General features: G+C 33.2%; 1 protein-coding gene across 2 annotated transcripts in view; it reads right to left on the bottom strand.

Moving 5' to 3' along the window:
* Positions 1–7,737: 7,737 nt before the first annotated feature.
* Positions 7,738–12,440, bottom strand: part of LOC150085466 (nucleolar transcription factor 1-A-like) — a 451,866-nt gene continuing 447,163 nt past the window's right edge. The window contains exon 17 of one of the 2 annotated variants that reach the window (XM_090374048.1): positions 7,738–8,474. In XM_090374048.1, the coding sequence (XP_090230174.1) occupies positions 8,361–8,474 (114 nt within the window). In that variant the 3' untranslated portion in view covers positions 7,738–8,360. The remainder of the gene's footprint in view (positions 8,475–12,440) is intronic. The other variant, XM_090374049.1, reaches the window with a different exon arrangement.

Here is a 12,440-nt window from a genome sequence, read left to right on the forward strand (position 1 = left end):
TCATTCTTAGATAGCTGCCGAACTAAATGTATCTACATTCACATGAGGAGTTATTCAAGGATAAAAATGCCAGAAGCTTATCAAACTGTAACAGGTTGCTTAATGATTTTGTAATAACTGAGAGCAAAGTGGAGGAGAAATTGTTGAAGTTAAACATAAGAAAGGCACTTGGGGTAGATGGAATCTATCCAGTTATATTAAAAGAGGTGGCAAAGGAAGTAAGCAAACCCTTAGCCAAATTATGAGAGCATCCTTGGACTTGGGTTAAGTCCCTACAGACTGGAGATGTGCAAATGTATTTCCAATTCACAAAGGGGGATCAAAGGGTGAACCAAGTAATTACAGACCTGTTAGTTTGACTTCTGTTCCAGGAAAATAATGGAGTCACTGGCTAAGGAAGCAATGCAAGATCATCTAGACAAGACTGCAGTTATAGTTCAGACACAGCATAGGTTTGTTAAGGGGAAGTCTTGTCTGATCAATTTGATTGGATACTATGATGTGATCACAAAGTAATTGGATGCAAAGAATAATTTTGATATCATATATTTGGATTTCAGGAAAGCTTTTGATACTGTTGCACATTGAAAGACTACTGTGCAAATTGGAGCAGTATGGCATTAAGGGCAAGTTGCTACAATGGATAAAAGGATGGTTGAGTGGGAGAAGACAGAGAATGGCAATCAATGGATAATCACTGGACTAATCTTATTAGTGGTGTCACCGAGGGTTCAGTGTTGGGCTCATTGTTGTTTCCTATAGTCATCAATGATATTGATGAAGGTATATCAAGCTTAATGTCAAAGTTTGCAGATCATACAAAGGGAGGCAGGGTTGTTAATAATACTAATGACAGTTAAAAAAAAAAAAAAAAAAAAAAAAAGGGTAAGGTAAACTGCAGCCTTTATCAACCCACTGCAGGATGGAAGCCTTCTCAACAATTCACATCGAGGGAAATTAACCATAATCTGCAACGCTGGTCCAGTGAGGGTTGGCAGATCGACCGTATTTAGCAGTCGGACCTGAACTCCGGTCTACTAAAGGAGCGTGTGCTACTGCATCCCCGCACCTAACCACCTGGCTATGGAGGCCATAATGACAGTATGCTGCTGCAACAGGATATGGAAAAGTTGAGCAGATGGGCCGAGAAGTGGCAACTGAAGTGTAACATTGAGAAATGCAAAGTGCTTTATATGGTTAGCAGTATCCCCATGGAAATGTACCAGCTGAGTGGTGTTACACCAAAGGTAGTAGAGAATGAAAGAGACCTGGGGGCAATTGTGCAGTCAGTTATGAAGTTTTCTGAGAGTGCAGACAGGCTGCCAGAGTAGGTCATGGGGTTTTGTCAATGATATACAGGAATTTTGCGAGCAGAGATAAGGAGGTGATTATCCCCGTGTATAAGGCAATGGTCAGGCCACAACTTGAGTAGTACATACAGGTCTTGAAGCCTCATTTTAGGAAGGATGTAGAGTTGCTAGAATGAGTACAGAGAAGGGCAACAAGACTAGTGACAGGAACAACAGGGTGCTCTTACAAAGAAAGGATTAAGTTCTGCAAATTGCAGTGGCTGGAGACTAGGCACCCACGAGGCGATCTGATTGAGGTGTATAAGGCTTTGAATGGATTGAGCAGGCTCAATGCTGGTGGGATAATTCCTCATGCTCAGATTACAAACCTGAGGGGACATAGATTCAAACTGAGGAAAGACAGTTGTAGAATATTTGTGTGGAGTTTGCCTTTAGCCAGCAGGTGGTTAATTGCTGGAACAAACTTTTAGAGGGAATGGATGTATGAAATCGTTTTTTTTTTTTTTTGGCTGATGCTACATAAGCTCATGCGCTTGCTTTCTTGCACCACATGCCTCCATTAGTACTACTACTACTGAAAAGAGTGCTCTCTGAACTTTTATTTCATTTTATATATATATCTTATATCTATCCCAGGGGCTCACATCTGGTGAGTATGTGTTTGGCAAATACAGGGTCCTGAGCTGGATATCATCATTCTTCTCTTTCTTGGTGATTCCTTTCTACTTCTGACTCTCTCTCTCTCTCTCTCTCTCCATCTCTCAGGGTAACTCAGGAATTTTTTTTTGGCTGGTACAGCATAAGCATCAGCCTTCCTTGCATCACATGGCTAATAATAATAATAAGTGAAATAATTCACTTGTATATATAAGATATGTACGGAAAAACTGACATTACATAGTTTTAAATTAATTTTATTTTTAAAGCAACTTACATCAACTAATTTCTGAAGCAAATTTAATGATGATGATCATTTTCAATACATTATATTTAAGTCAGGGAGAAATATTAAAAAAAGAAAAAAAAAAAAAAAAAACCCCAAAAAGAGAAAACAATATAGTTTAGTTTATACACTTTCAGAATAGACAGTAAGAAACCACTGTTGTAAAACTACTAATTCAATATACATATTAAGAGCTTTAAATGAGAATATGTCATTGTAAACTCTTACTGGACATAATACAAATATACACAATTTTGTAATTCTGTATGTACTTTAGTCCTTCAGTTTTTCAAAATCGCAAGCAACACTTGAATATAAAAAAAGAAAAAGAAAAAAAGTATTATTTCAGTTATTTCCAAACAGATTACCTCATTGCGTGAGCTACTGTTTAATGAAAACTATTTCAAAAAGACTTAAATCTAGTCCCGACAAATACTGACAGTCATTTCACAAATGATTTTTTACATAATGAATAAACTTTTACAAGAAAATATATTGCAACAATCACCATTAATAAAGAAATACAATAATTATACCATACAAACTACTGACCAACAAGTAACTTTTCTATCCTTTATTCTAGGATATAGGATTATATATTATCTCACTGTTTCTTCCATGAATTAAAATAATTATTCTTTCTTTCTAACCAACATACATACATACATACATACATCCAGAGCTAATAATTCATATATCCAAATTATTTACAGAATTGGTTAATCTTTCATACTCCAAAATAATAGAAGTAGAAATTAATGCATTAGTTCACACACAAAAGTTTTAAACAAAATTAAAAATCATAATAATAATGAACTGCCAATTGCATATATTTTTATATTATTTTCAAAACAACCTGCTAAAAGATCCCTATTTGCACAAGATTTCCATAATCTTAAACAAGTTTGACTTCACTGCCACAGAAAAGTATTTCTGTAATGATTATCTCTGTTTTTTTCTACAGATCATCTTGTATAGTAATACTGATATAGTTTATGGTATTTTAATAAATAAATTGTTAATCAATTAATTATCAATTTATTTATTAAAATTAATTTTAGGATTTTATATTAAATCCTACAATACAATGACAGACAAAAGTTAAGGTACGTGCGGAAAAAGTAAAATGGACTGCAAAATAGCTGACACAAATAAATGAAATTTTGTATAGAAATGTATTCATGTTATAATGTTATTACTATAATACATACTTATGGGTAAAATATACCATTTTGAAAATATGAAGAGTAACTCAGGCATATCTTAAAAAAAAAAGTAGCTAACAGTGGAGGTTGAATCTTATTGGGGAATGATTACCTTTGATTAACACCAACCATACACAGAACACACTTTCATTTCACTACTCAATTTCTGTGGGTCCTGGTAATATTGAAGACTGAAAGTCTTCTCTCCCTTTGGAACATCTCGTACATGCTCAATGGGATTCAAGTTTGGAACCTAAATGGCTGTATTTTTACAAGACCATTAGACTACATCTTCTCTAGTGGTCTTGCCACACCCCATATATCCTTTTTTGGGGAGGGTAAGAGAAGGGAGAACAATGCCAACCCATAAACAGTACAGAAAGAAACAATCAATGGTGGATAATTTTTCCTTAGGAGTTAAGCATATTTTCCAATGGAGAATCACTTAATTCTTCTAACATGAATCCCACTAAGCATGCATCGGATATGCTAGAACAAATTTCAAGTTGTCAAGTACCTTTCAAACTTATGAGTTACGAACTGCTCTCCTGGAAATAATGTTTTGATGCTGCCAGGGACAAGTCATACTCACTATCAAGGTCAAATGGATTTCTAACTCACTGTTAGAAATCCATTTGTTTAAGTGTGGTATGGCTACAATGTACTTGTTGCATAAAGACAATACTTCCATACAAAATTTAACTGGCTTGCATCTTTAGAAAACAGGCCTTGCACGTCGGGTTGTATATCACCCAAGTTTCTTGCGATGACCGACTAACTGGTTAAAATAAATTTATTAAAATAAATAAATGATATATAGATAAGATAAAACAGAGATAAAAGCATTAAAATACAATAAGATATTATCTTATTGTATATATCATTTATTTATTTTAATAAATTTATTTTAACCAATTATTCGGTCTTTGCAAGAAACTTGGATGATGGCTTGCATCTATTATTTTGCAAATCTACACTTTTTTCATTTATACTTTAATTTCTTTCTATCAGTATATTTAATTCAGCTGACAAATAAATGCCATGGTAAACAAAGTAAATTTAACTATGTTTCAATGAACATTAAACTAGGTAATTTATATTATTAATTTATTTTTAAAGCATGGTTTTAGCAGCTTCATAATTAGAAAGATTCATTACACAAAGATGCACAATAATTGCTTATCAAGAAAAAGGGACTGTAACAAGTGATGTAAAGAAACTAAAAACAATAATTGTAAAAAGAAAAAATAAATCACTAAAAGAGTACCTTAAAATATGATACAATGTGCACTCATTACAATATGAATTCAGACTTAAGAAATTTTACTCCTCTTTGTTTACTTTGTTATAAAAAATTTATTTTACAATATCATTTTAAATGGCCATTTGCTAAAAAAAATTCGAAAGTTCTGAAAAGTTTGAATAAATTCAAGAATTAGTGAAAATTGTTGGAGGGGACGGACAGGTAATGTGGAAGGGTTTTTTTTTTGCTGATGCTATGCTTGTGTGCTTTGTTGCAACATCTGCCACTACTAATACTAAGTTTAACTTTTCAGAATCTTCAAAATTTAATACATCTGCTAAGTGCTCTAATTCCTTAAATAGAAATACCAACAACTTACTCATTAAAAACTACAAGAAAAAAATTACTCCTTCCTTCTTTCAAACATGAAGATAAGTTATCCATTATAATCAAACACTATGTTGAATAAGACTTAATTTGAGAAACATCTGATAAATTATGTTAATATATCTAAATAGTTTTGCTTTCATAAACAAATACAAGTATACCTGTCACTTTTAAGACAGACTAAAAACAGCTATTGTATCATCACATTATTTATGAAAATAACTGACCACATGAGAAAAAGAAAACACAAATTCTTTACAATGCACTTGTAAAATCAAAGTCAAAATTCAGTTGTTGCGTATAAGAACATGCATCCAAATTTGTGTAGTAGATTGCTCTCGAATAAAAACATTTATAAATTTTCTGATAAGTAATTAAAAAAGGGAAATTATTATTTCCTTTAATATGTTTAGAACATTAAGCTTCAATCTGTGAAAATTTTATGTAGCTATCATACTGGTAATACAAATTTATGCTAATGGCAGTGCATTAGCATCAACTGTAAGCAATGACATTAAAGTAAACAAAGGTTTTTATAACAGACATCAGTATGAGATCTCACATTATGCTCTTCACGATATGAGATGTATTATACAGATGCTTGTTATGAAGACTTTCTTTGCCTTTATATAGCTACTGTACTGTATAATAATTATTTCTTGTAAATAATGCATACCATATAGACAAACTGTGATACTAAATATTACCAGTATTAAATATTTTAAATTAAAAAATGGTCTTAATAATCAAATTCTTAGTACTGTTACAGCCATTTCCTCATAAAAAAATAACAAATAAAAAATAAAGTTTATTTGATATTAAACATGTTAATTTTTGTTTCACACTTCATCTATTATTTATTATAAATTTTAAAGAAAAGTTAGATTTGATTTATCTAATAATTTATTAGGCAAACTGTTTGATCTCTGAAATGAAACATAAAAGAATGGCAATAATATATACTATTATGTGAATTTTTGGATTAGAGTAGTACAAATGAACAACTCTTTTATTAACACATCTAGATGAGCAGCATATTAATGGTTGTGATATATTAATTAATTTTTATTATGATATATCAGAAGCTTTATTATTTAATATATTTCCTGATGTATCATAAGAATACTGGTATAAAAAAAATCATTGACTGAGGTAACTTAAGTGGATGATGTAAAAATTCTTATACTGGTCTTTCATTTAAAATGGCAAAAATAAAAAATTCAGGAATTCTGGATTTCTGTTCTTTAGAAAATTTATATTTTTGTAAGACTAACATTTGATGAAGGTGATTTGTCTAAAATTCAGTGGCTATTTTCCCCATGTAGTATTTTAGATGTAATTTCATTAAGAAATTCCAAAAAATATTTTTGGAATTTCTTAATGAAATTACAAGACCTTCAATTCTTTTTGCACAGCTTTGTAATATTAAGGATCGTTGTGTAGTGGGGTAGGGGGTGGGGGCACTACAATTTTGACAATATACATTAAAAATAAACTTTCTACAACAATGAAACAATAATTATACAGTAAAATCATGTTATAATAAAATTCTTTGGGGCACATGAATCAGTTCATCCTAATGGATAACACTCAAAATAATTTTGAAAGAATGATTTGTAGAAGCTGTGTGTTATGCTGCACTTCTTCAACACATGGAAGTAGTAATTTCCCTTTATTTTACTCAGATACTGACTTTAAAATCAACAATAAATAAAATGACAATGTGTACTACTAGAGTAAATATGTTAGTACAGAGATCATACTATACTATATTTTGTATACAGTACAGTATAAAATTTTAATAAACCACACGTTTAGAAATATAGTTTTTATATATATAAAACACTGGTAATTTTCATATAATAATACATTACTTTTGTTTTTAATGTTTAATTTTATTTTTGTGCACTAAAATAAAAGTTGAGTTATCTAAAACACATTAGTTCACATTTAACTATATAAAAAAAAAGGCTAATGGACCATAATGCTTTTTTGAAGAATGAGAAAACTGCTTACAAGAATGTTTCTATAGCAAAAGACTTTTCTTATGCTTTCTTTGATTTGTCAGTTCAATTAATGAAATAAAAAAATATTGTGTGCAAATTAACCATCTCGTAGAACACATTACCATACACCATTTCTTTTAATTATGAAAAGGAGCCAGTACACCTCACAATTGTATATTGCTGGGGGGGGGGGTTAGCTTGCCATGATTATTCACAATTGCAGAAAAACAGAGTGTAATACTGCTGGTTTTAAAGATGAATGTTCTTTACATTCTGTAATGAGTTTTGGGAAAAAACCAAAGTAGTGTTTAACTGTTCCTGCACGAAACCAACAGATTTTATGCATACATGGATTTTGAAAATAATTCATTTTACTGAAATTTTTTAATAGAACTATTTTGTTGAAACAAGACTTAAAGCACTAATAAGGAAGGCTGAACAGCACCTCGAAATCTTTTTGTTATAATATTATAATGAACTTTTTTGTTAAAATGATATTCACTGTAATGGAATTTTACTATATTTAACATTCCCAATCATGTAAGACACACATAAATTAAAAATTAATCTTAAATATTATACCCAATACAAATGACTCTGCCTTTAATAGTTAGTAAAATAAATCAGCTTATGTAGAAATATAAGAATAAATGCAAGTACTTACACACATCACAATGCAGAACAAATATTGCTGGCCTCAGATTTATATATAAATTTTTAAAAAATTTTTAATAAAAAACTGTTCATAACAATTTTAGAAATATACCAGTTTTAAATCAGCAATTCCCAAAGCTTTCTAGTTCAGGGGTCCACTTGCAATCTCAAATTCTGGGGCTCCTTTCTTATGTATATGAATTTGTTTGTAGATCCTAAGCACAGTTACCCCCGAGGTAGGCAGAATGCACTTTGGGAGCGATTGCTTGACATTCAATTTATACCCTGCAATGTAAAGATGCTTAGTAATAACCTAGGCATATAATTAGAAAACAAACGTACTAAACGTGATCATTATAAATATGATTTGCAACAGTACACCAAAATCACTGAAGTCATTCATACAAACTGCTATACAAACTCAAGAATATGGTGCTATAGTATCAGAACTATTTGTGCCCAAAGAGGAACCTTGTAGGAAGGCATCATGGGATGAAAGCCAAACAGACAATGAACACTGATATAATCTCAGGCACTTGTGGTCTCAGTGCAGAGAAACCTTGATTTAAAGGATCAAATTACCGTATTGTCTGATGCACACAATTAAAATTATCATTCTTCTTCACTTTCTGAGCCGGACTCACTACTATCATCACTGCCACTGCCACTGTCACTGTCACTGTCACTTTCACTGTCACCTGTGCTGCTGCCATTATCTACACCATCCTGAAATCACAGTGATAATTAGTAATAGGTTCTATAAAAAGCTTTAGGTAAAACCACATTAAAGTAAAATTTAATAATAATTAACTTACATTAATCAAATCCATATTACTAGCACAAGTGGTAAAAGAGCATTATTATTATTATTATTATACAAACTATCAGGTCAGTGAGAACAAGAGAGGTCAGAATTAGCTTACTAGATGCTTTAGCTATATTACATTATACCAATCAAACACACTATGCAAAACAATTAAGAGATCAGAAATGCACAGATGATGTTTATCATGGCATATATATTTCATGATGTAGCTGAAACTAACTTCTAATCAGTGTATGTTGAAGCTGTTCAAAGCAGCTAAGGAGTGAACAATGACTATAGCTTTAATGAAACATGATATATCAGAAGCAAAGTATTGTAAGCCTGTACAAACAGCTTCTATCACTGTTGAGGAGACATGTGCAAGGATAATGACTTTAGTATGGTGTATGGTCCATACCAACCACTAGACATGTTTTGTACCTGGGATGCAGTAATAAAATCAAGGATCAATGAATTGTTGTAGAACCAGTCAGTCACCACTATTTTGTAAGTGCTCTTTCCAGCTGATTAAGTGTCATTGGAAAGCTGGACAAGCTGCAATATATCATCCTAGGGTATCCCAGATGTACTTGACAGGATTCAAGTTGGGGAAGTAGGCAGGCCAATCTGTATGTACAACAATCCTAATATTCCAATATATTGCTTAACAGCTATCCCCTATGGGATTGAGTGCTGTCATCCACCAGAATTGAGCTGTTTGCTTGCAGCAGCAACATAAAGAACTATAGGCAACAGGAAATCATCTCTATACTTACACAGAGTCAGGATGCTATTCCTGATAATGTGGAGGCCTGTATGGCCACAGAGACTATTGCCACCCAATACCAGCACTGAACTTCCAATTAATTGTGTTCCTTTATGTACAGAGGGTTGTTTTGGGCACCTCTTCAACACCACACCACAATAGGACCTGATGAGAATCTGACTGCAGGCTGTAGTCAGACTCATCTGTGAAGTACACACAGTGACAGTCCTCATCATTCAGTTATGATGTTGAGGTGCCACATTCTTCTGGTCTATTTCAATGGAATGTACTCAACAGGTCTTCTCACACAAATTTCAATCCTGTGCAGATCATTTTGGATGGTTTGACACCTGTGTCTCTATCATTACAGCAAAGTGAGTGGCTGGGTAGTATTCAAGCACTGATTGTGAGAAGCAAGAAGATAGTGATCTTGCCTTGGCATTGTTGATGGTTCCCTATTTTGGACTGTCTTAACTTTGGCCTGGATCTTTCAGAATCTGCTTTGCAACTTGCTGATGGCACGCTGTGACACACCAAGCCATGCTTGGCTGGTGTGTAGATTATTAGCATTGTGGCTATCCTGCCTTCAGTCACCCAACAACTCTCTAAGTGGTACATTTTGGAAAATCTCTGTGAGATGACACTTTTTGAAGACTTCCTACAATAGTTGATAGGTGTTGTCTTCTGCAGATGTAGTTCACTAATGAAATGAATCTGCAACATGGTTATTTGTGAAAATAGCTGCATGTGAGAATATGTATGCCAGTCAGTGTAAATGCTATTGCAACCACAATGGATATTGATATGGTAGAAATCATACCACAATGCATTGTTCAGTACAGTCTCCTAATTGTTATGACCAGTGCACATTATTAGAGCCATTCTTGAATAAGTTTGCCCTTGGTCTTGCTCTGGGGCTTTGCACCTACAAAGACTTATCATTAAAAATGTCAAGGAGGAATCAAGTTTATAATACTTTCCATAATTAAATACACAAATTTTTAAATATGGAATGCACTGAATGAGCTGCAAATCTCAAACCATTTTGCAAGTTGGCAGCTTGGACCATTCATTATTTTTTAAATGGTCTATTAAAGTTTTGGCTAGTTTAGCCTGTGCAACTAATTTCATTCTGCACTGTGGGGAAAAATGAGTTCATTCAATAGATGGAGCCATGCTTACACCTCCACAAAACAGGATACTAATGAGCGTGTATACCCTTCCAATGGCATATTTATAAACGGCTGATGCAATACCTTCCAATCACTGTATGATGCAATAGAAGCGTTATCTGATGCAATACCTTTGTTTTGTGACAAACAAAATTACTGTAATCAAACACATCTTATACATTTCACTAAAAATGTTAGTTTTTTTTAAAGGTGATGCAGTTTTTTTGTCTGCCACTGTAGCTGGAAGGATGCATTGGTGGAAATTTTCAGACGCGTGGCATTGGATATCATTTGTATGATTATTCTCAACCAATTAACGTCTTTGTTATTGCTTATCAATGTTCCCGTGTGTTATAGTACTTCGCTGTACTATAACTGTAATTAGAGTGTATTTTTGTTAATTATACGAAACTGGCCTTTTCTGTAAGCGAATGCCCAGGAGAACGTTCATCACTAAGGTAAGGCTACTTTCCCTGGACATAAGTCTGTGAAAGACAGGCTCACTCTCCCATTGGGTGACAATATCTCTGGAGATTTTAAGCTGAAGCCTATGCTGGTGTATCACTCTAACATTCCCAGAGTATTTAAACAACAAAATGTCAACAAAGGCATGCTTGGAGTTGATTTCATCAGCCCTGCACTTCAAGTCTAAGGTAAATGCTAATTTATAAGATATGTCTTCAATGAATGTGCACTTGAAGTTTTCTGGCCTTCATTGAAGAGTTATCTTGAGAAAAATAAGCTTCCTGTGAAAGCGCTGCTCCTGTTGCATAATGCGCCAGGCTATGATCCCGACCAATGTCTTGAGGCACAATTTCAGTTTGTGCAAGTCAAATTTTTGCCACCCAACACCACTCCTCTTTTTTGACTAATGGCCCAGCAAGTAATTGCAAACTTCAAGAAAATCTATACCAAAAAAAAAAAAAAAGTTTGCAAGTTGCTTTTCAGTGACCACTGTTGAAATTGCTCTCAACCTCAAAGATATTTAGAGGTTGAAGTAAAACATCCTGGACTGTGTGAGGCTAATTGTAAGTTCTTGGAATGATGCATCCACCAGATGCTTAAATTCAGCCTGGAAAAACATCTGGTCTTTAATCATCCATAACTTTGACTGATTTAAAGATGATGATGCTTTGACAAATGATATTGTCACTCTTGGTAAATCAACGGGTCTGGAGGTTAAGGAAGAGGACCTTATTGACGCCCATGGGTGTGAGCTAGTGACAGAGGAGCTAAAGAGTTGGAGAAAATTATAAAGAGTGACACTGGAGAGGAAGAGGATACCCAAAAAGTGTAAGCTGAAGAGTTGAAGACTGCCATTTCTTGTTGGGCGTGTTTAAGAGAAGTGGTGAAAAAAAAAAAAAAAAAAAAAACACCCCAACAATGAAAACACTGAACTCATTATATGCAAAATGGACAACTAAGTCATTTCTTACTTCTGGAAGCTACAAAAAATTCAGTGTCAGAAACAGTCCACTTTGAACAGTTTCTTTGCCAGCAAAAGACAAAAAACTGAAAACATCTGCCCTCTGATCTAATCCCACCACCACTACGTCACTATTGATTTCATCAGCCCTGCACTTTAAATCTAGGGTAAATGCTAATTTATTGTTTTTTTTTTTTTTTAAGATGGGGCTTATAACTATTTATTAAATAATCTTTATAAAACAATTATTTTTAATGTAAAAATCAAGTATAACATGTAAGAAATACCTATTTTATGTGTTGTTGGGGTGGCCTGCCAAGAGTTTAGAATGAATTCCAGGAAAGCAATGTATTATTGGTTTCAACTTACAATATTTTCAACATACAATGGGTTTTGTGGAACAAATTACCATCAGATGTTGGGGGCCTCACTGCATTAGTTTATTTTAGTTTTAAAATGCAGAAAACTCGATTTTGCTATGAATAGACTTTTAGTGGGGAATGTTTACTTTTTTTTTTTTTAT

Source organism: Mastigoproctus giganteus, chromosome 5, assembly GCF_048544385.1.
Source record: "Mastigoproctus giganteus isolate SK-2022 chromosome 5, ASM4854438v1, whole genome shotgun sequence".
In the NCBI taxonomy this organism is placed as follows: Eukaryota; Metazoa; Arthropoda; class Arachnida; order Uropygi; family Thelyphonidae; genus Mastigoproctus; species Mastigoproctus giganteus.